The following is a 24460-nucleotide window of genomic DNA, read 5'->3' as shown; positions in this document are numbered from 1 at the left end:
AGAAACTATTTCAATTAAAAGTTTAAGTTAATGGTTGAAGTCCTGACATTGATTTTATACTCTAATATGCCCCTTATACGAATGGCCCCGCAAACATGGTGCTTAATATTCTATTTTAGAATTTGGGGTAGTGAGATTTGAACCCGTGACCTTTAGTCACATGACTTTCTGATACCATGACAAGAAATCATCTCAACCAAAAGCTTAAGCTGATGGCTGAACTCCCAACATTGATTTTATACTCTAATAAAACGATATTATCTATCTTAAGATTAAGACAGGTCAAATATCATATTATTTGTATATACTCCCTTCCATCCAAACCAAAGGTAACACTTGCTTTTTGGCATTATTAGGGAATCTTTGATATTATTCTTAATCTATAAGACAAAATATAGTCATGTGAGATCTTTTTTTATTTATCGTCATGAATGTTATAAGAATATCAAATTTTTATACTCCCTCCAATTTCCTATTATCTTCCCTCTTTCTTTTTTCATACAAGTTTGATTATCTTCCCTCTTTCCTTTTTTTGGTAAGTTTCATTCATTTTTTATTAATTTCTCTTTCCTAAAAAATCAACAACTCTCATTACTTTATCTATTCTTTATTCATCATTCATTCTTTATTATTTTCTCTCACCTATAAATTTCACAACTTACAATACTTTATTCTACTTTATTCCTTCTTTATTCCCCTTTCTTAATTTTTGTGCCCAAAAAAAAGGGGAAGATATAAGGAAATAGGAGGGAGTAGTTTTTAATAATGTCTAACCAAAGATATTCAAGTTGCAAAACGTATCTCGCCAAGTGTGATAAAACAACTGTTACATTTGGTTTGGATGCGAGAGAGTATAAGACAAACACATTGTTTTCCCTATGTACTTTTATATACACAAGTGATATATATATTTAACCCGTTTTAAGTTTAAAATAAATAGTGACGTTTTAAGAGAGATTTACCATTGATAATATAAAAAAACAAGTTCTTAATTACGACTTAACAATAAACTAATGTGGACCGAAAGAGAAAGGTTTGTCGAAATGTTTGCAAAGAAAGTGACATAGTCGTCTACATGCATCAAGTAGTTGGCTACTCACCCGTTTGTCACGTGAGGCGCATACTCTAGGAGTCTAGGCGAAGGATTTTTAATCGGTAGCCCACCATAATATTAAGTCCATAATTGTGCAATCAAATTAATTGTAATTTGTGGCCTTAGCCCAAAACAAAATAATGCTAGATAACAAGCTCATCCTAAGCATATGTCCTTTATCTTATTTTATGAAATAAATGAGTGATGTTATTAACGTTTCCGTTTTCAAGACGACACTTCGGTAGGCCTTATTCACCAAAATTTCATTCTACACCGATTTTTTTAAAAAGTGTTTGGCAAGTAGCTTATTTGGTCAAATAAGATACCTGAAATGAAATGCTACCTCGGGTAGCATTTGAGAAATCAGGTACCTGAAATGACTTATTTTCCATTTTGTACCCTTTTATTCTATAATATTAAATAATTTTCATATCCTTTTACATCATTTTACCAAAATCGCCTACCTTTTCAATTTAGTTTGTCAAACACATTTTTATATAATCGATTACCTTATCGCCTCCTAATTTTAATTACCTACCTTATCAGTTACCTTTTCAGGTTTCAGTTAGCTTTTCAGTTTTCAACTACCTTTTCAGGTTTAAGCTACCTTTTCAGTTAGTTTTGCCAAACAGAGCCTAATATTTTTAGGTCAAATGTGTTTTTATATATGCACTTTATACAGTTTTTTTTTATATACATACATGTATAGCCGATACTTCGAAGAAAGTAGATGTCGATATTATGTTGTTATTTGTTTTTGTGTAAGTGTCATGTAATCTTGTTTTATATGAAGTATATAATACTTCAAATTGTATTGATTGTGTTTATTATCCTTATTATGATATCAACACTAACCTAACTTGTGTAGCTAATGTACTTTCATGCTATTTGATGAAATAGATAATTGATATCTTCAGGTCAAAAGGCAAATTTTTGTTTCCAACAAACAATTTCCTCCGAAACTAAGATGTTAAATGTGACCATTTTGCGATAAAATATAAATATTTTCTGACAAAATGTTACCATCAGTTCTTTACTAAAAAAATGACACCTTTAATTATAATATTTTATCATCAAATTATTACATTCAATTAAAAAAAACATTGATATTTTCTTATTTTAAGATAAGACCTACTCAATCTAAAAAATCTTCAATTCCGCCTACTCAGTTCAGTTTAGATTAATTTAGCTCCCTTCAGCTATGTTCAGTTCAGTTTATTTCAGCTCTATTTATCTTAACAAATTTCAATGCAGTTCAGCTCACTTTATCTCATTTTAATCTACTCTAGCTCAACTCCACTCAATCTAAAAAAACAGGGTCTGAATGACATACTCCATATGAATTTGGACTACTCTTAGAGTCTTAGGTGGTCATGGTGTACCCCGTCAAATGGGGTAAGATGACAATGTGACAACGATCCTATCAACATTGATAAATACATAAGAAATGTCATATTACCCATTGTATATATTTTATAAATTATAGTAACCACAACATTAAATTATGATAAAAACTAGAGATGAGAATGGTTAATTGTGAGGATTGTATGTGACCAATTGGTTGATAGATTGTCTTTGACGTACTATTTACTAGAAATTTCTTTAGATGTCAATTGACCTCTTTCATAAAATCATAGTAGTGTTTAAAATTATGGATTATGAAATATGTTATAGGAGGTTGACTTTGAAATATGACTATCATACAATATTTTAGACATCAAATCTCAATGTCAAATGATGTAACAATAGATTTGTTTTCCGCTTACAAAAAATAAAAAGATTTGTGTTAACAAACCATACTATATTATGGCAAGAGAGTCGAATACATTAGTAAAAGGTTATTGTCGATATAGGTGGAAGGAAGCATCAAAAGTAAATTGTGACAACATTTTCTTTCTAATTATATTACTACTTTTTTAATTTTAAGGTGTCGCTTGCTTGGCGTGGAGAAATTAAATTTTTATAATTTAAAAAAAACACTTGTACTCTGTATTAGACAAGATATTTTTTTGTGAATTGGCTACAATTTGTTTGGTTGACATGTGGGAATTGAATTGATGCAAAAGTTTCTAATTACCTACGTGACTATGTAATTAAATTCCTCCATTATGGAGGAATAGACAATGCATGAGAAAAAAAAACAAATCATGTGATTTTGAGCATAGACCATTCACTTGATCTCCCGCTTGTGACAGAATCGTGCCATCCCAAATGAGAATTTGTGTTTTGAGCAAACAAAACAACCTATATTGTTTCATTCATCTATTTTTTTTACCGTGACAACAAAACGACACCTATGTATAATGATGTGATTAAAAATTTGAACAGTCAATGACACTAGGTTAAATATTTAACTAAGACCATTAGTTTTAAAGAGGTGATCTAACGAAAAGAATTGTCATAATCAAAGATAGTGAAATGAGCCAATCATGCACATTCTGGAAATTTTTTCAGAAGCTCACCTATCCTAAAATTATTCGTCAATAAGCACTCTTAACTGTACCGTAAAGTTCTTATCATGAGTTTCCAGGAAAAAAAAATGCATTTTATTGATATAGTATTTTCAATCATCACTTTAATCACAAGTCATTAAGTTTATTGATGAACCTCTTCAATGAGATATTCGCCTAAATAAGGTTTTCAATTAATATGTAATATTACAGTGATAAAATAAGGATTATGATAGTGAAGAATAATGTTCGAAGGCGCACACTACAAATATTTGATTTTTCCTTGTTTAAGAGTTCTGCAAGAGTTAAATTTATACTCTGACTTAATTAGGTGAGGCATAAGTGGTTGGCTAGTTGCGCACCTTGTCACTTTATCATGCAAGGAGGGATTCAATATCTATCATGTGAGAATGAACCATGTTCTTAGCCAATTATTCACCTTTTTAATAGCATTATACTCCCTCCGTCCCGGTTATTAGTTATCTATTTTCATTTTTGGGTGTTTCAATGAATAATTATCTATTTTCATTATTGAGAATCTTTTGTGAGCCATTTCTCATGTGTATGTGGAGTTAAGAGATTTGTGTGGTCTAAATTCACCCATATTTATTTTCTTAATTTTTGTGTCAAAGCAATAGATAACAATTGATCGAGATGGAGGGAGTATACATCTGTACAGTATAAATATGTTTATTTGTTATCGAGACGATGAACAATCTATTTTAGAAAAATATAAACATCAATTTTATAAAATAACCAAAAATTTAACACAATTCTCATTCATTTAATCCTAAAGTGAACAAATTGGTGATGAATGATGATGTCCTTTTATTGGCTTTTGTCTTTAGTGTGTCCTCTACATATAATTTGATCACCAAAATGTTCAATCTTTTTCATTGATATTTTAATGTACCTCCACTCACATTTTATTGTTTACTATAAATTCTCATCACCCCTCTACAAGTCTAAACCAAGGAACCATTCCCTTTCAGATACTCTTTCCAACACTTCTTCATTATATGTACTAGCCACCATCTTGCCACTCATTTTATCACCATATCTCTCATAATTTCATCAAATTTTAAGTGTTAATTTCAGATTATTTACAAAAAAATGTATGCAGAAACAGGATTAATGTTCCCTTATTTTCAGAATTTTTCTCAAGAAATTGAGTCATTTGAGGAGCTTTGTTACCCTCAGAAACCCTGTTCATCAATGGTAGCTAAATCCTCTTTTCTCTTCAAACTTTCAATCTTTTTGCTCTTAATTTTTGTACCCAGATTCTGTTTTTGTGTGTGTTGATCAAAGTTTTAATTTTTTTAAGTTTGATGAAGAAATGAACATATGGTTATGTTTGAATTCGATTAATTTGATGTTGTTTAGAGTAAAAGGTTGGATCTTTATCTGGGTTGCATGGATATTGCTCAACTTTAGCTTGAACTTTGTTTTTGCTAAATTTTCAGCAAAATTGATTAATTTGATTTTGTTTTGACCTGCATTTTTTGTATTGATAAGTTCCAACAATTGACTTGATTGAGCAAATGATAGAGATTATATTAATCGTATTCTCTCCGTCTCATTCATTTATTTACCTTTTATTTTCTCTGTGAGCGGTTTTAATCAAAGGTAAACAAATGATTGAGACAGAGCGAGCATAGAACATTACCCAGTGTCTCAATGGCTCCTGCAAATTGCAAGGTAGGGGGGTTGGATGATTTGATATATTTGATTTGATGATAGTTTAATGCAAAAAAAAAACAATTTTTTTGGGGGTAATTTTAGAAGGGTAAGTATTTTGAGGGTTTATGGATGTTTTAGCCTTTGAAGGATCTAGGAAGATAGTGATTTCATAGTCACAACTAATGTGTGCTTTATTCTTTTTTCCATTAAAGGGTTTTGTATAGAGTTTCTTTTCCACTCCACTAATCCAAAGACAATAGTCAAAAATAAGCTTTGAAGGTGATTTCTTTAGCATTTGCATGGGGTTCTAGCTTTGTGTTATAGCCAAATTTGGGAAAAGTTGAGTTATAAGCAAAGTAAGCCTTTTTTAAAAGGTTGAAGTTGATCTTTGTACTTGGTTTAAAGGCGGTTGGGGTTTCGGGTAAGACATCTAATCTTTATTAATCTTTTGTGGACTTGTAATTTATAGCATTACCTGTCTCAATCCTATCGAGTCGGAATATTTGTAATGGTAAGCTCTCAAAGATGTGAATTCTTTGAATTCGGAAAGCTTTCGACAAAGGGGAACTTAAAGTGGAAAGCTCTTTGCCTTGTTGATGTTTATGTTGTAAAGTTGAGCAAGTAGGAAACGTATTTTGATGAAGTCTCTTTGCCTTTGTTGCAGTTAATAGAAATGATCGAACGACATAATTACCCTCAGATCCTCATCTTTGGTCCTTCTTTGGACTTTAATTTAAGATGAACAAGGATTGATATGCTGTTTTGAACTCCGGTCTTACTTTTTACTCAGATGAACAGCGTGTTCAATACTTGCATAGATGTTCATATCACAAATAATAAGATGACACCGTCTTACACATCAACACATGAGACACTATATAGCCACTGGTTTAGTATCTGTGCTGGAAACTGGAAACTGCAGTTCCCGCGTTTGTATTACTGAAAATTTGGATATATAATTCCATGATGTAAGATAAGAAGCCATTGTAGAGTATGCTGAATTATGCGGTACTGTGGTCTGGAGATCTGCCTGAAGTGATAATCTTCGTACCACAAAATGTTGTGTCCATCATCTGTCGAGTCAATGATGATTTATTTTTGCAATACCATCTATGTATTTATTTTCCTGTTTTACCTTCGCTATAACGGGACCTTGATCATTAATAACACCACTCAATGATTCAATCAGTGCTTAGTTTATATATGTACCACTTGTTGATTCTATATCTTCTTCACTGTAGATACTCAGTCTCGATTCTAGTATCCTGGATCTAGTATCAAACTTATTTCTTGCTCCATTGTTTTACGTATTTCAGGAGAGCATCATTACAACCTCTGCCATCTCAGATTATGATCTGGGAGGCGAAGGGGATCTGTTTAAAGCGCCAGAGGCCATAATTGAAGAATCAATGGAGCAACTTGATCCTGTGATGACGGCAGCACTTGCAATGATATCGTGTGGGGATGATGTCCTGTCACCTTCTGGGCTTAAAATCGGTGACATGGAATCCATGCAAAACGAACAACTTTTCTCTGATGCTTTTGATGGTTGCGGGAAAGAACTATTCGAGAAAACATCGGTAGAAACTCCTTTTTCTGATGTCATGAAGTTTCCACTTATGATGACAACTGAAGCTCAGATTGATGAGAATAAAATGCTTCCTGATTTACCCTTTACGAAAAGTGATAGCTCGGAGTCTTTGAGCTCGATGGAATGGGTAAGTGGAGCTAATGTGAGACCAGATTTCTTAGATTTTCCTGAAATGGATGCTGCATATGGGATGAGAAGAGCATTCAGTGAAGGAGACATAAAGGTTAGATATACTCCGTAGAAGTGTTGCAATGCTAAAAAAATTACTCCGTATTTATTTCCCTGCTATCTTGCCAAGAAATATCTAATGTTAGACTATTCCGTTAATTTCTCGTTTGATTGCTTGAGGCAACTTGGTTTAGTCTAAGGAAAATTATGTGAAAACTCGCAATTAGTATATCTGGTTAATCATATTGCATATTTACTGGCTTTGGTGGATGCTGAGAAACTGAAAACTTTTTAGACCTTTCTGGCCATTTTTTAACAGGAGATGGGGCTATGTCATTGATTATGAGTTTTTATGACAGACTCTCGCTAATGATAATAATATGAGTCTCATCCGTTCCCCTCTCCAGCGACAACTGTTGATTGGCAACTGCACCTCTGAAGAACGCCTGGAGAAGCTTTCCAGATACCGAAACAAGAAGTCAAGGAGAAACTTCGGCAGGAAAATTAAGGTAAAATTAATCATTAAACATTCAATTTAATCATGATTCGGAGTTTGATTTTGTCACTTCTAGATTGACCTCGCGGAGCTGACCTAATTTACTCTATCCGGAATAACTCGGTCACAAAAATGAACAATCTGTGACGATTCCTAAACCCGCAAAATGACTAATCTGGGATTAAAAATTGATAGCCAATACCGGAAATCCGGAATTCGATTTTAAAACCCCTAAGTTTACCTTGACTTTCCATTACATTTTCGTTCTTCCTTTTTGTTTTTCATTTTCCCTTTTTTATTCGCATTTTGAGGCGTGCCTTCACCCATGGACGGTTCGAAAGGATGATTCATGTCAACCGACCCCAAATCATTTTGGGATTAAGGCTCTGATGTTGTTGTTGTTGTTGTAGCCAATACCGGAAATGACCTGATGAACTCGACAAGTAAACACTAACCGAAAAAAAAAAAAAATCTAAACTTGAACCACCCGTAGGGCCGTACCCGACCCTATCCTGAACTGGATGATCCATAGCTGATAGTCTACTTGTATACTCTAAAAGTTGATTTTTTTTTCCTCATCTTAGCATGTGTCCCTTGCACAGTATGCTTGCAGGAAGGCTCTAGCTGACAGTCAGCCAAGGGTTCGTGGACGATTTGCCAAGACTGAAGACACAGACAGCAACAAGAAGCAATGAATTAATCAACATCGTACGTCAATCAGCAGTATCTAGGACCCGACTTAGGTAAACCTTCAAGAAGCATGGAACAAGATCGTAGTGACCTACAGGTATAGCATGATGGAGTAGATAGCAGTCATAGTGCCCACGTATCAGGGTTTGCCGTTTGCCTAATAAGTGTGATTCCGTATTAGACTGTAAGCCACGTATAACGGGAAGGGGAAATAGTAGGCTAATCTCTTTGTTTTGTTGTAATAAAACTGCTTTGTAGATTTAGCATAATCTGTCTCCTAGCTTAGTTTTGTATATACAGGCTGGAATAATGCTTAAGATGCTCTACTGTATTATGTTATAAATCTTCAACATGTAAGCAGTGAAATGATAATATATATTATATAGCGTAACTGAACGTCTCGTTTTGTTACACGCATCTCGGTCTGTCAAAATTGTCGATTTTTGGTATCTTGGGGTGCTGAAGGGAAGAAGATGTTTTGGCCACAGAACATATGGAGTGGAGTACATAATAATGGAGATTTGGGGTTAGGGTAAGGTTGGTTGGTTTGTTTTGTTTCAGAGAATTGATAGACAAGTGTGTAATTATTGAGATGAATAAGTCAATAGAGATAAGGAATTTGGAATCTTTTGAAACCTCAACATTTTTAAAGGAAGGTGTACCAAGTGGGGTTTTGGCTTAATTAGTTGGGTGTGTACTTTATGCACAAAGGAATGCAAACAAGGGCTTGTATATCAACTTGAGACAAATCAAATGGGACACTTTGTTGTTTGTTTCAGACAGATATTTAACAGTAACACACCCTGTGGGGAATAGCAGTGATTTCGGCCGAGAAGAAGCGCGAAGAGCAAATGTGATGTGGATGGTTAATTGGATAGTTTAAGTATACATACCGTATCAGTTGAGCTTATGGTATTATTGCTTCTCGGTTTAAAACATGCCCCTGAGACGGAGTATTTATTTTCACAGGCTCGCAGTTTGATCTAAGTCGCTGAAAAACTATGGTCCATCATGATCATTGAGTACTGTCACCGTGTCACAATAAGTGGTTGGGGAATACCCAGTTACTGACAGAGAGTGTCACTCATGACAAGAGTTTGAAACTCGGTCCTTTTTACTCACATTACAACCGGAAAAAAGACGGGAAGAGATTGCAGGAAGAGGGTGAATATTACGGAGTAGTAACTAAGGGCAGTAAGCTTGGGACACAGTTACGCATACAAATGAGCATCAATGCGCCATTACTCCACTGCTTTACCACAAACACAAGGCGGGATGACCGGCATAGGAGCAACCACAGAAAGTTAAGACATTGGATTGCTTCTAGAGTTCAGCCCACAATCCCACAACCTCCAAAAATACACAGATGTAAGAGACGGACAGTAAGACTTCGACCACTCGACCATCACCATCTTTGGACTCGCATATTTGACGGATCAAGTCCCTTGCCCTCTCTCCTATGTTAATCCGACACTTTACGTAGCTGCCGTGTTGTGTGCCTGACACCTATCGTGTTCACCAAAAAATTGAAAAATCTGCACAAAATAGTCGTATTTGACACGACACCCGTATTGGAGAGTCGGGGTAATACAACTGCTCTCCCCTTTTCATTGTTGCCTAAACTTTTGTTGGAACTTACGGAGTACTGTACTATTTTCTTCAACTCCCACAAAATTTTGCAATTTGGGATATAACCCATGTCCATTTGTTTAAATATCAATTGCAACATCGAAATACAATCATCGAGATTTTGATGGTTACCAACAATATTGGCCATGGTTATAGTGAAACACCGAGATCAAACCATGACAACAGATTCGAGATCAACAGTCAAACCGAGATTTTTAATACCAGACCATGCCCATTTCCGTGATACCGATTCCGTCTCCTCCGGCAGAAACACCAACTTCTAAGACCAAAAAAAAAAAAATATGTACCTCGTTTGCTATCTACTTTATCTCCCTAAAAGAGATCAAAACTCAAACTTCTGAAACTCTAGTTATAATAAACACGATCACTAGACCCAAAATCTTCCATTAAAGCTTTCTCCCAAATCATCACACCCCATTATAAAAAAAAAATGCACAAAATAAATAATTTAAAATCAATAATCAACTACTTCTTACCTGGGTAGTCAAAAGTCAAAACATACATCAATAAATCTTGTTTGTGACGGTCAGAAGCTTTGACGTCTCACAACTCTTTTTCCTCTATATTTCTTAGTCAACGCAAGTATGCGCTTGATATCATTTCCGAGGCAGGTCTTCTCGGAGCTAGACCGGCTGCCACACCTATTGAACAGCATCACACACTTGCCTTGGCTACCGGTGATCTAATATCGGATGTTGAATCTTACCGCCGCCTTGTGGGCCGTCTAGTATACCTGGCTGTGACGCGGCCTGACTTGTCTTACGCTGTTCATATCTTGTCGCAATTCCTTCATCATCCGCGTAAGGAGCACATGAATGCTGCCCTACGGGTTGTGCGTTATTTAAAAGGAACACCAGGTCAAGGTGTCTTGTTACGGCGTGACAGCTCTTTACAGGTAAATGGGTGGTGCGATTCTGATTATGCAAGCTGTCCCTTAACTCGTCGTTCTATTTCGGGTTGGGCCGTTTTCATTGGTGCTTCTCCCGTCTCTTGGAAGACTAAGAAACAACACACTGTCTCCCTCTCTTCTGCTGAAGCGGAGTATCGTTCTATGGCCAATGTTTTAAGCGAACTTAAATGGCTCTCGGGTCTTTTGTCGAGCTTAGGCGTGACTCTTACTCAGCCTATGCATATTTTTTGCGACAGTCAGTCGGCTCTTCATATTGCTCAGAACCCGGTCTTCCACGAACGCACGAAACATATTGAAGTCGACTGCCATTACATCCGAGATGCTATCACTGACGGACTTGTGTCCACGTCCCATGTTGATTCTCAATCTCAAGTTGCTGACATTTTCACCAAAGCTTTAGGGGCCGTTCAGTTCAATTGTCTACTTCGCAAACTGGGCGTTCTTAATCCCCACGCTCCAGTTTGAGGGGGGGTAATAGGCTATAATATCGGAATCATATCGTATAATATCACAACAATATTATACGATATTATCCCGATCATATTATTATTGTATTTCCTAATATTACTAGGGTTTTGGGATATGTTTGTAAGCCTTATAAAGAGGCCAACGATTGATTGAATGATACACAGAATACCTTCTCCTCTCCTCTACATTCTATACTCTTCTAAACTTATCACATAAGTTATAAATTTGTGACTGGCAGTCTCTTCACAGGTAAGAATTTGTGAACACACATAGCGAGTTACGGACATTTTCACTCTCCTTAAACATGTGTTCTTAATTCTTATAGTCTTCTTCCACCTATGTAGCTAAAAATTAATGAAATAACTTTGATCCCATAAAAACCTGTAAAACTTGTTTTAGATTTATTAATATTATTCTCTATTTCCATTAATCACCCAAAAATAACATGGCGAAACCTCTACTACTATCCCCGTGAAAATTTGACGAGATCTTACCCGAGTGGTTAAGACGTGTTTTCCAAACTGTATCCGCTTTTGCACCTTAGAATCGACCAACCCATTTTACGACTACCGTTTTGCAGACAAATGAAGCACACGATTCAAGTATTCAACCTTTCCCTTCCTTTTTTTTCCCCATAAAAATTAGGACTCCATTAAAGTCGCACTATTCTGATCTTATAATTTTGTCATCATGGTCAAAAAATAAAAATAAAATAATCGCAATCAAAACATCGAGGATTATTACTAGTAAGGCCATTAATGTTTGTCTGTGCCACCAAACTTTGAATAAACGAACAATCATACTGTAAATATAAACATTTACATGAAATCATAATCAACAATCACAAAATCATTTCATTATCATCTTGCAATCTACCACAAAGACTAATGAAATGCTAATAATTTTTTGTTGTCGTTTTCGTTTTCGTTTTTGTTTTGCTCATGATTTTTTCATTTATTTATGTTTATTTATACCTTTTTATTTTCTTTCAAAACGTGTTTTATTATAAATTAATCTAAAGCAATACAATTAATTAACCTTTTTTAAACTTAACACAATCTACCTCTTCTTGCGCCAAAACTAACACACATCCATGGCAGCCATTACAACACCAAACAATTCTTAAACAGTAATACACTCAAACATAACAACACTCTTTGATCAAATTCAACATCTCAAAACCCGACTATCGAATAATTCCTTACTACGGTTTTGATTTTCAGTCTAATTCAATCAGTTCCATCACAAAGTAAACTACACCGACCGACGACGATAAAACAATCTCCACAAACCTCCATTGCTCTCACATTCTTCTTAAAATTAAACTTCACATAATCACAAACACAATTTCAACAACAATAATAATAATTGAATCAATCAAAAAAAAAATGCAGAAAACATAGTTGATGAAATCTCGTGTTACAGAATACGCACAATTTAGTGTAACAAAAATAAAAATAATTTAAAAAAAAAAACCGAAATTTAAAGACGAACTAATTAAGTCAATCCACATTCTATCATCTTTCAAGTTTCTCTCTCTAAAAAAATCAACCACCCTCTTTTACTTTCTCTCTCTACGCCATTGAAATTTAACTTTTTTTTCTTCATTTCTTCGTCATTTTATTTTTCTGCAATTAAATCAATTACTCAACCTTCTGCAATTTCCAAATTAATTCTAGAAATAAATACTTTCGTTTTTAAGATCTAAGTATCTCTCTGTTTAATTCAACTCTTTTTCGGTTTTTATTAGATCCCTAATTTCTTGATTTCCCGCCCAATTTTTCCGTCAATCGAATTTATAGTTATATTGATTAGGTTATCGTAGTATATCGTGTTTGTTGCGCTCTGTTTCAATCGATTTTTCGATTTTTGTTTCGTGTTGTTTTTGTTTGAGTTTGGGTTCAATGTTAGGGTTTGTTAATTTGGGGATTTAGGGTTTGGTAATTTGGGGAAGTGGATAGTTGATAGTCGATAGTTGATAGAGATGATAATCAAGCGGAATTTGAAATCGACAATGCCTAGCTTAAAACGGTGTCGTATTGCGCATTCGTCAGGTGGTGAAGACGACGATAGTTCGAACAATTCGAATCATCGGAAAAAGCGTAAAGAATACAATTCCATTAGCGTAAATAATAATAAGAATAGTAGTAATAGTTGTAGCAGTGGTCGTTATTTTCCTTTGAGTTTACTTGGTGAAGTTGCTGCTGGTGTAATTCCGTGTAGTTTGCCTTCTATGTTTGATACTCCGCAACGTACTGATATGAATAATGGCGGCAATGGTGGTGGTTTGAAAAGATTGGGGGATTTCGCGGCGTCTTTGTGTGCTGAGGATTCGTGTGATGAGGTCGAGGATGAGGAGGAGGATGAGGAGGAGGAAAGGAAGGAGAAAAGAGCGGTGGCAGCGGCAGCAGCAGCGGCGAAGGAGAGTGCTCGACCCCCGTTGGTTAGGACGTCAAGAGGGCGAGCTCAGGTGTTGCCTTCTAGGTTTAAGGATTCTATTTTAGATGATTGGAAGAAGGATAGTAAGTGTAGTGTTAGTAAGAATTATAGTATTGTTGATTATGATGATGATAGTGATGATGGTAATGGTGATAATGAGGATGAGACGGATGATGATTATAGTTATGATGATGTTAGTAGAAGGAGAAATTCGAAAAATGGGGTAGAAAGCAAAGTTTATGTGAGTAGATTTGTTGATGAGAGGTGTGGTGTATCGTCGTCTTCTGGGGATTTAGGGTATGATAATGATTACGGGAATGATGATGTTGAGGAGAGTTATGAGGCCAGGAGAGGGTATTCGAGCTCTAAGAGTAGTTTATTGTCGTTGCGTGGTCGCCATTGGGTGGAATATCAGAAGCCTTTGCCTGTCGATTTGCGTGGTGGTCGTGGTAGGTTAAAGGAGTATGGAAGGTGTGATGGGAGTTTATTCCGTCCGGGTGATATAGTGTGGGCAAAGGTGGGGAGTAATGATCCTGCTTGGCCAGCTATTGTTGTTGATTCTGCTTCACAAGTTCCACGACAGATTTTAGAATTCCGTGTTCCTAAGGCAGTCTGTGTTATGTTTTTTGGATACTCTGGAAAAGGAATGCAAAGGGTAAGGATCAATTATTCTCTTTTTAGATGTTTTAAGTTAATGACACTAGTATTTAGTGTTGGATTTGTTTGTGATCTTTGATACTTGGTCTTTTTATAATGTCTCTCGCACTTGGGCTTCTATCTACCTTCTCCTTTCGACTTTCTCTCCAACCTTCTCCCTTTCTCCTCTAACAATCGATTAAATTAGTATATATCGTGTGGGGTCAGAAGGAAAGTAGAGGGAGCAAAATATATGGGTATTTTAATCGGTTGTGAGAGGAGAAGGTAGAAAAGAGAAGGTAGATAGTTATTCTCCTCTCGCACTCATGTCCAACGCGCAATCAGTCAACCCTCTGACATGAGTGTGTCACTCTGACACTTAATTATAAACCAAAAACACGATTATTTTTTATATAAGATGAGTCTGACACTTAGGCGCTCCCCGTGTCAGATACTTATATTTCACTTGAGTAACATAGTTATGATTACGTGGGATTTAATGAGCTACGTGCTGAGCAGGACTATGCTTGGGTGAAGCGCGACAAAATATACGCATTTGCAGAAAACGTGGAGAGGTATGCTTTTTCGCTGTAGATGTGTTTCCGTCAGTTAATTTGGTACCTGCGTGGTAACTGCTACTTATGCGTATCGTTTATGGTTAAGGTTCCAAGAGCAGGCCTGTCTTAATGGCTGTGATCCTGGCAAGTTCCACAAGGCGTTGGAGGAGGCCTTTCTAGCAGAGAATGGATTTTTGGAAACATTAATGGAGGAGATTAATGTGGCAGCTACAAATGCTTCTTTTATTGACCATGCTTATAGAGGGGGGAAGTTGCCGGCTGTCTCAAATAATTACCAGGAATCATACCATCATAGCCAGGCAAGTCAATGATCTGCTGTTAGTTTCAATTTTACGGTGTTCTATGTCATTTTGATTTTAGTATTGTCTATGATACCTGCACGTTTCATTCTGATTGTGTTACTTTAGTTAGGATTGGTATTCCTTGGTGGGTGAATTGAGTCTTTTGCTCTCCCGTTGAGCGATTTGGACAATCGTAGCTGTAGAAAGCATCTGATGTGGAAATGTGGAATATATATTAGGATTTTGTTCTCATTGAAGGAGGGTGGTTGGGACTTGGGAGCTCATTTGGCAACACATTTTTTTGCGAATGTATTGCTCAATGCTCATATGATAGGAACTCGGAAGCCGTTGAATGAAATGAGAGCCGTGTATCAGAATTTATGCATATTTCCTTTCATTTTCAGGGGTGGGGGTGTTTGAGAAATGTTGGTGGCACTAATTATTCCACTTTGTTAGCTTTTGCCTATCTAAGAAATGCTGCAAATCCAAATAATTTGCAAAGAAAGGAAAATGTTATATGTCAAAAAAACATCTGGGGTAGGGGGGTTATTTATGTTCCATATACCAAAGATTCAGTCTTCTTTGCTTCGGAACATGATGGAATATATCAGAATGGTTCGTTAATTTTTGTTCCCTTCCTATACTATGAACAAGCAATTAGTCTTTTCAAATTCTCAATGCAATTTTCATTACAACTCATATGAAACAATGTGTTGTTTTCACATGGGAATGCTACATACATCCAACTCCCTTATATCTCCGCCGTTGGGGAGTCTTTGAGTCACCGGCGTAATGTTGTGCTGTATTTATTTCAACTTTTCAGAATGGTTTCTCGAAAGGGCAGGATACACAGTCGTGTGAAGGATGTGGTATTGGTCTTCCACTGAAGATGAAGACAGGGAAGGGGTCACGCTCTGAAGGCCACTTTTATTGTACACCTTGCGCTAAGGTTGGTTGAAAGTGAACCACAATTTATTTTTGATACTCTTGTTGAACACCCAGATAGCTTCTGCCTGAATCTAGTTGTTTGTGTGTGGGACCTTTCCTCGCATTGACCAAGTTTATTCTTGTTGGCAGTCGCTTAGGTTGAAACAATACTGTGGTATTTGCAAAAAGATTGGAAAACGCTCTGACAGCGGAAAATGGGTAAGGCTGTATACAAAATTGTGTATGGTATTTTGCTTATGTCTATGGTGGAAGAAACCTGGCCATCAATTAAATTTATATTTCTGGTGGTACCATTAGGTGAGATGCGATGGTTGTAAAGTTTGGGTACACGCGGAATGTGACAGAATTTCAGGCAACCTTTTTAAGGTCTCTTCTCCTTCTTGAACAACCTTTTGTTCAGTCCTAACAGAGAAAAGATTTTTGACTGTTGCACTCCTCACAATATTGACAGGATCTTGGGGCTTCAGACTACTACTGCCCTGACTGCAGAGTAAAGTTCAACTTTGAACTGTCAGATTCAGAATATCAACCCAAACTTAAGTGAGTTCTTGCGCTGTTGCACTACTGAATATAATATTACTGCTATGTACTCGCCCATTGTGTCTTCCCCTAGTTCTTTATGTTTCTTTGGCTGTGTAAGGGGATGCTAATTCCACTTATGTGTTTTAATTGCTTCAATACAGGTGTAATAATATTAAGAATGAGGAGATTAAACTACCAGATAAAGTCGATGTAGTTTGCGAGGGCATGGACGGTGTATATTTTCCTAGCTTGCATCTGTAAGTATATTGCTTCCATTGACATAGATGCACTAGGTTTTTGAGACACCCTTTACCCCATCTCCAAACCTCACTTCTTTGAAGAAGTGTTGGGTTTATTGGCCTATCTATGTCTCTTGTTTGCTCGTTCCTTTTAATAAGCACCAAGTGTAGTTTGCACAAAAAAACCTACATTCTGTTTTCATGAATAATTTATGGTTGCTGGATTGGCCACCCACTTGGACTTGTGAAGCTTAGCCATGTAGTGTAGTGCATGGTATATGGTCTTGGGGTCCTTATTTACTGGTTCTTCATTGAAAGTATTGGTGTGGCTTTTGCTATATTAGTGCTCTAGATTTACACAGCTTATGATGGTTAACTTCATGTTGTGTACAAGGAAGGTTTACCGTCTTTTAAATATATTGGTCTCATTTGACCATAGTGATTCTAAAAAATAAATTTTACTTGCTAAACCCCTACTAAGTTGTAAATTAGTCGATGCCTTTGACTTACATCAGTCTTCATGAGTTTGTGTCCTGAGATAAGTTTCTGTGACTTGACCCAACCTGTGTTTCAGAGTTGTGTGCAAATGTGGATATTGTGGGAATGCAAAGCAGCTTCTTAGTGACTGGGAAAGGCATACGGGTTCCAAAGTGAAGAACTGGAAGAAAAGTATTAGAGTCAAAGGATCCATGCTGTCTCTTGAGCAATGGGTTTGTACCTCAACACTTGATTTTGATTAGTTCAAAATTTTGCTGCCGTTCTATACTTTTATTAGCTTGCTTTGCTAACCAAAGAGTCGGCTACAGAGTACAGACATGGATTAAATTTCAGAGTGATCAAGTTACAAGAACTTACTTGATTAGCTAGCTTAGATACTACTGTTTGGTCAAGGTCTCACTGGATAAAAGCTGGCATTACTGATTTTTATTTTTTTTTTTTTAAATTGTGCTTTAACTTTACAAGAGTTTGGCTGTATGGTTGTCTGTGTTTGCAAATATCCATATACTAAACTTCTTATCTTTTGGAACCATATATCATGATTGGGACCATCTTCTGTTTCGTGACTAAGCTGCATTATTGATTACTCAATTCCTCTGCGCCCTTCAGGATATGAATGGTTTCTCAAACTTTGTTTTGTTAGTTTTTTTCCTCTACTTTTAGTCACCCTAGATCAGGTACAGGTATGCCTTTTTGTAACTGAACGTGCTCAATAATCCGCTTACAGTAGCACGCATCTACACTGGCTACTGGTTGTTGCCCTTTCCCTTTATTTTTCATGGTTTCAACTGCCTAGACATTGCCTATGCAGATGTTACAAATGGCAGAGTTCCATGAACGCGCTGCTGCTGCTGCTGCTGCTTCCGCTTCTGCTTCTGCCAAACCTTCTAAAAGGCCTTCATTAAAAGAGCGAAAACAGAAATTGCTGTCTTTTTTGCAAGGTAAAGTAGGCTTTGTCGTCGGTTGATGAAACATGACGTTTATTTAATGTGATAATTGATGGTCTATCTTGATGTATTGGCAGAGAAATATGAGCCTGTACTTGCAAAATGGACAACAGAAAGATGTGCTGTATGTAGATGGGTTGAGGATTGGGATTATAACAAGATAATTATCTGCAATCGGTACTCAATTGCTTTTTTTAGTTATGTGATATCTTTCTGTTATTGATTAGCATCTGGTTCCCTTCAGCATTGTGGACGATAGATGGGTAAGTTGTGTTGGTAACATTTTAACTTTGTTGTTCCTTTGTAGATGTCAAATTGCTGTCCATCAAGAATGCTATGGAGCTAGAAATGTTCGTGATTTAACTTCATGGGTTTGTAGAGCTTGTGAAACGCCAGATATTGAGAGGGAATGTTGCCTTTGCCCTGTAAAAGGTATGTTACCACTTAGCTGGCTATATCATTTTCAAGTATGAATCTAAACAAATGCTGTCAACCTTTGTTTTGGTGGCTTCTTTAACCTGTTTCTGGTTCTAGGGTCTTGTTTAGATTTTTGACTCTGGTGGCTTATGTATGGTATGGTACACAGTTTGTTCTTCACTGGATCATGGAGGATCTGATGTAAAGTTTTTCGATGTTTACTGTGTTCTTGGCATAGCAAACAACAACAACAACATCAGAGCCTTAATCCCAAAATGATTTGGGGTCGGCTGACATGAATCATCCTTTAGAACCGTCCATGGGTGAACGCACACCTCAAAATGCGAAAAAATAGAAAAGGGAAAAATGAAAAACAAAAGGGAGAGCGAAACATAATACAAAGTCAAGGTAAACTTATAGGTTTTAAAATCGAAGTCCGGATTTCTTTTCTAAAAACTTAGAATTTAAATTGAGAATAAAGATTAAAACAATTTTGAAAACCGAAGTAAAAAATTGAAGGATCCGGAATACCTTAAAAGTAAACCAAGTAAAATATACTGTGTTCTTGGCGTAGAATTTAGTTTATTTTGATAATTTTAAAATTGGGTGTCGATTATTGTTCTTGATTATTTCATTTCGTATTTTGGTCGAAATTCTGTTTGCAGGTATATAGCCTTCTCTTTTGCGCATTATATTTCAATGTGGCCTGTTTGATGTGCTCCAGTTGACTCATAACCTGTTTCCTTCACAGGTGGTGCTTTAAAGGCTACTGATATAGGCACATTATGGGTTCATGTCACCTGTGCCTGGTTTAGGCCTGAAGTGTGCTTTGCTAGTGATGAAGAAATGGAGCCTGCTATTGGTATTTTGAGCATTCCATCAAGTGCCTTTGTAAAGGTATTTCAACGGTAGTGCAAGTTTACAGCATGATTGATATTGTTGCCGTAATGTTTGTAGTTGATTGAGATGATTGTCTTTCTTAAGAATATAATCTACATTCAGGAAAGTTGAGTTCCTTTGTCTGGTAATGCAGATTTCTCATTTGCGTATAATATTGAATTTGACTGGTGGTGATACCTGGCTATCTTTTTGTGAATGGAGTTTGAAATAGATTCTTCTTGAAACTCTACTATTTAAAAGTAGGAACCAATGTTTAACCCAAAAATCTTATCCACCTGCAAGTTCCTTATATTCTGCTTTGTTTGAGCATCAGGTGTGCATAGTTTGTAAACAAATACATGGCGCCTGCACTCAGTGTTGCAAATGCTCAACCTATTACCATGCCATGTGTGCTTCACGGGCTGGCTACCGAATGGAGGTATGGTGTTAGTTCTATACTTTTGTGTTTGTTGTTGTTGTTGTGGAATTAGATAACTTGGTTGTCGTTGTTCTTGTGGAATTAGATAACTATGTTGTAATTATGAGTCTATATCTGCTTGGTAGTTTCTTCATATTTCATGCTAAAACAATTTGCCATGACCATGCACACAAACTTAGCACATACCAGTGATGAACTACTAATTTTTCATGTCCGCATGTCTTAGTTTGTTTCATGGTATTTGAAAGTTAAATCAGTTGCAGTTACAGTCGTGGTATCTCTTTTTTTGGATATAATGGATGCAACATAATGGGATGATGTTGAAATATTGGTTGACAAGGCCATAATGTCAGCATTGTTCTGGAGTGTTATATAACTGAAATAATCTCATGGTTACATAACAGCAGCAATACCATGGTTTGGATCAATATTTTTTTAATAGTTGCGGAAGGTTGAGAGCAGAAAGGTATTGTGTAACTGTAACACCTTGGGTCCCTTTATTGCTTGGGAGCCCTCATCCAAATTGGTGGTCTGTATGTGCTTGTGATGTGTGCTTACAATTTCCTGATTTGCATTTTCTTAGGCTGAAAGTCCACGCACTATGCTTCTAATTATTGAGTTAATAATAATTCTCACGTTAGACTATAAATATAAAGATGTTTTGTCATAATGATTTATATCATTTTTGCTCATATGGTAAAGTTTTTGTTTTTCTTTCGTCAGCTGCATTCGTTGGAAAAGAATGGGAAACAAATTACCAAGATGGTCTCGTACTGTGCTTTCCACAGGTATCTAAAAAATGAAATGGGGAAAATGTAAATAATGTGGAATTATGCAAGTGACAACTCATAACTCATAAGTCACTCGTTTCTGTTTATGTTAAACTAGTTTCTATTTGACGCAGGGCTCCTAATCCAGACACCGTTTTAATTGTACAAACCCCTTCAGGGGTTTTCTCAGCTAAAACTTTACATAAGAAACGCAGTGGTTCAAGGTTAATATCATCTATTAGGTCAGATCCTGACAGGGCTTCAACACTGGAAGTCAGTGAAGTTGAGGCGGAGTCCTCCGCAAGGTGCCGTATATACCAGCGGCCGGAAAATAAGAACTGCAAGGTAAGCATGAAAGTGTCAGCTACTTGTAAAAGTTCTCTCTTTTGTGCAGATTTTCATTTAGCCTTGATAATTAACAGAGGCTCAACTCTCAAGTCATGTAGATCCCATCTCAAATTTTTTTATAGGGGTTCTTTAGATTCTAGTCGTGGATCTGTGGTGGTGGCTGAATATTTGATACTTGGTGCTAGGAAGATGGATTTTTGGGTTCCCCCGCTTTTTATTTCCCTTTCTTCCAAACCAACTTACTAACTAGCAACAGAAATGGCCTCTCTCTAAGTCCCTCCATTCAATCAAGCCCTAACTGAAGGAGAAAATATATACGCTGCTCAACTGGCAGTTGTTACATTTTCCTATCTCTTGCCTGAGCAGCTTATTCGTCGTTCTTATCCATTTGCAGATCCAGCGTTTACTAATGTTATGTTTTTTGTTGGTTACTAGAGGATTGGAGAAGAAGTCGTTGCTCACAGAGTTATGGGGTCTTGTCATCATTCGTCACGTGAAATAGAACGGTTGAATGCATTCCGAGTAAGATTGCTTATCCTTTGATTTGTGTGCATGTGCTTTTCTTAACTCTACGATTTGATCACATAACCAAAACAACGCAAGGAAATTCTCATATATTTTCCTGCAGAAAGTGGAAGAGCCTAAGACGTTTTCAACGTTTAGAGAGCGGCTTCGCCATTTGCAGGTAGACATCAAACCTTTGGTTAATAGATGTTTTGGCTCATGACTTGAGTTGTAATAAATGATGTGTATGAGTGCAGAGAACGGAAAATGACCGGGTTTGCTTTGGTAGATCCGGGATCCACGGGTGGGGCCTCTTTGCACGTCGTGACATTCAAGAAGGAGAGATGGTGAGACTTGAGAGTGCTGTAGTTGCATTTATCATAATTTTTTTCCTCACAGTTGCTTTGGCCGATTGACAGTGATTTTACCAGAGCTGGCCTCTTAGTTATTATTAACAATAGACATCTGATGTTTAGGGAGGAAAGTTGATTCTTTTTTATTTCGGTGTCAGCAAAGGCATTAACATATTGAAGTTTAATTAATCATTTATGATTACTCTTTGTACCATGTAAATTATTGACGATAGGTTTCTAGTGAGATGGTTATTTTGTTGCTGCATTATGCAAGAAGTGACATCACACATAGAATTTAACTTGTTATTTGCTACTCACTTATGACTGTATCCTTCATGAGAGCTGGGTGAAATGTTGTGGAGCAGTTTGTTATGGCTTGATGACACTCATTTCTGCTGGTATTTTTTCACCTGAAATAGTAATCTGTGACACCTGTATACTGTAGGTTCTCGAATATCGTGGAGAGCAGGTGAGAGGCAGTGTAGCAGATTTGAGGGAGGCACGCTATCGCTTAGAAGGAAAAGACTGTTATGTAAGCTACATGTTTACAATTGCTTGATGTTTTTTTTTTCAGATGCTGTGGATTATCTTGAAACAGCATCCTTTTGGCTATGGTTGGGTACAACCAACCCCCTACCTCACCATTGGCAGAGCCTTTGATGTACTTGGCTAATAAGGCCATGAGGGTGCTATACTGTTATGGTCATTCTATCAGAATATTATGTTTCCCTCTTCTCCCTTCCAAAATTGTAAAGATGAAAGTAAATGTTTACTTGTCTTGTGGGTCTTATCGCGGTCTACAGAAAATGGCCTTTTGCCCTTTTCTATTATGGATTATTTTGGCTGATTGATTTTTAACTTATTGTATATCCCTGCCGTCTGTACACGTAGATTTGGTAAATTACAACTGCTGTCCTTGCAAGGGTGATTATATTGTACTCGTAGTCGTATATCCTTATTTGGACTATAGTTAATGTTTCTGAATGTGACGATTATGTGGTGGGGACATAGATTTTTTGCTGTCTCTGAGCTCGTCGCCTCTAATTATTGACATTTTGAATGGCACAGCTTTTCAAAATCAGCGAAGAAGTAGTAGTGGATGCAACTGATAAAGGAAATATAGCTCGCCTTATCAACCACTCTGTAAGTTCTTTTTAGCAACGACATACTGCTCGGTCTCTTGCTTGTACCTCACTCAACCAACCATTTGTCAATTCCGTATTTTTTGTTGCTGCCGCTCCTTACAGTGAGACGTTTCAAGTTCAAGTTTTATGATGTTTTTTCTCGGGCATAGTTATTAAGATGCTTAAGAATATTGGAATAAAGTAAATGACTCGTTACATTCTAATGCTTCTTTTCTTGTGAAGGAGTGTCAATGTATTTTACAATTTTCATAGGTCATTAGGAAACAACCTAAGGTTGCGCCTATTCGCCTCCTACCCCGCCACACGCAATAGCCATTGAGGCACTGAGAAATGATTATTGAGATGTTGTTTGATTATATGCTGTGTGGTCCTTATGAAGTTCTTATCAACCTCTGTAGTGCATGCCAAATTGCTATGCGAGGATTATGAGTGTGGGTGATGATGAGAGTCGAATTGTTCTCATTGCCAAGACAACAGTTCCTGCTGGCGACGAGCTGACGTAACCCCTCGCTCTCTATTTTATAATAGTCGTCTTTTATTTATGCTAAAAAAAATTCTTCACACAATTCACCATCTTACATGCACTTTTGTTATTGCTGGCTATCAGGTATGATTACTTATTTGACCCGGACGAACCTGACGAGTTTAAGGTGCCATGCTTGTGTAAAGCTCCAAACTGTAGGAAGTTCATGAATTAGGCTTACACTACACCAAATACATTATTTCTGAAGGAACCGCTAACCTGCTCTTGGTTCGCCTTGGAGTCTTCAGCCGTAGCTCAATTCGTAACCCCTTTTTGGCCTCATACAAATGTGTATAATTTATTATTTTTCTTTTGCTCTTTTTTGCCCAATAAAACAGAAAAAAAAGGCAGGAAAGATATTTTAGGGTTTTATTATACAGAGTAGTAGAGTAGGTGTTTTAGCCTGTCATGTAAATGGTTTATAATTATACACATTGGTGATTTTGCTTGGTCGAGTTAATTCATCAGTTGATCCTTTTGTACAAGTCGACTACCATCCTTGTATAACAGATGCACATAGCTATCCATTGTTTCATGGAAGCTTGAAGATGAGTGATTTTCACAGAATCAGATCGAATCCAACTCGGTGATCCAAAGTAGGATCTCGATCCTAACAACATTATAGGTAAGACATATACTATTAATGTTTTTTTTTATGCTAGCTGTCTCAAGTCTGAATGTATGCAACATGTATCTGAATCTCAAGGTCTACAATTATCCTGCAGTTTTTTAATGACTCCGAATCTCCGGTCAAGCGGTTCCAAGTTTTTTAATGAGACCGCAACTGGGATTTTCATA

The 24460-nt window shown here is 36.6% G+C and overlaps 2 protein-coding genes across 3 annotated transcripts; both read left to right on the top strand.

Annotated features, from left to right (window-relative positions):
• The first annotated feature begins 4471 nt into the window (after positions 1 to 4471).
• Positions 4472 to 8582, top strand: LOC141606440 (zinc finger protein CONSTANS-LIKE 9-like). 2 transcript variants are annotated; one of them, XM_074425568.1, is made up of 4 exons: positions 4472 to 4761; positions 6540 to 7037; positions 7390 to 7491; positions 8081 to 8582. In XM_074425568.1, exons 1-4 carry the CDS (start codon positions 4657 to 4659, stop codon positions 8171 to 8173), a joined length of 798 nt encoding a protein of 265 aa, XP_074281669.1. In that variant the 5' UTR covers positions 4472 to 4656; the 3' UTR covers positions 8174 to 8582. The 2 variants fall into 2 exon arrangements, with proteins under 2 accessions (XP_074281669.1, XP_074281668.1); XM_074425567.1 differs by having other exon boundaries at positions 7342 to 7491.
• Positions 8583 to 12539: 3957 nt separating this feature from the next.
• Positions 12540 to 24244, top strand: LOC141606439 (histone-lysine N-methyltransferase ATX4-like). Its single transcript, XM_074425566.1, has 23 exons — positions 12540 to 14290; positions 14791 to 14846; positions 14935 to 15148; positions 15954 to 16079; positions 16208 to 16276; positions 16376 to 16444; positions 16530 to 16618; positions 16762 to 16857; positions 17414 to 17549; positions 18149 to 18278; positions 18362 to 18461; positions 18592 to 18716; positions 19453 to 19598; positions 19915 to 20019; positions 20743 to 20807; positions 20924 to 21134; positions 21573 to 21659; positions 21766 to 21822; positions 21899 to 21988; positions 22440 to 22526; positions 23063 to 23137; positions 23538 to 23638; positions 23747 to 24244. Exons 1-23 carry the CDS (start codon positions 13181 to 13183, stop codon positions 23835 to 23837), a joined length of 3435 nt encoding a protein of 1144 aa, XP_074281667.1. The 5' UTR covers positions 12540 to 13180; the 3' UTR covers positions 23838 to 24244.
• Positions 24245 to 24460: the final 216 nt, after the last annotated feature.

The sequence above is a fragment of the Silene latifolia genome, chromosome 10 (genome assembly GCF_048544455.1).
Source record: "Silene latifolia isolate original U9 population chromosome 10, ASM4854445v1, whole genome shotgun sequence".
NCBI lineage: Eukaryota > Viridiplantae > Streptophyta > Magnoliopsida > Caryophyllales > Caryophyllaceae > Silene > Silene latifolia.
Note: the sequence above shows the minus strand (reverse complement) of the source record. Positions and strands in the feature narration are given on the sequence as shown.

Excerpts from the sequence above, each read along its gene's own strand:
- LOC141606440 (XM_074425567.1), top strand. The coding sequence starts at position 4,657 with ATGTATGCAGAAACAGGATTAATGTTCCCTTATTTTCAGAATTTTTCT. Across the intron at positions 7,038-7,341 it reads TCAGTGAAGGAGACATAAAG|ACTCTCGCTAATGATAATAA; the intron begins GTTAGATATACT and ends TTTTTATGACAG. Across the intron at positions 7,492-8,080 it reads ACTTCGGCAGGAAAATTAAG|TATGCTTGCAGGAAGGCTCT; the intron begins GTAAAATTAATC and ends TCCCTTGCACAG.
- LOC141606439 (XM_074425566.1), top strand. The coding sequence starts at position 13,181 with ATGATAATCAAGCGGAATTTGAAATCGACAATGCCTAGCTTAAAACGG. Across the intron at positions 16,619-16,761 it reads GAATATCAACCCAAACTTAA|GTGTAATAATATTAAGAATG; the intron begins GTGAGTTCTTGC and ends GCTTCAATACAG. Across the intron at positions 19,599-19,914 it reads CATCAAGTGCCTTTGTAAAG|GTGTGCATAGTTTGTAAACA; the intron begins GTATTTCAACGG and ends TTTGAGCATCAG.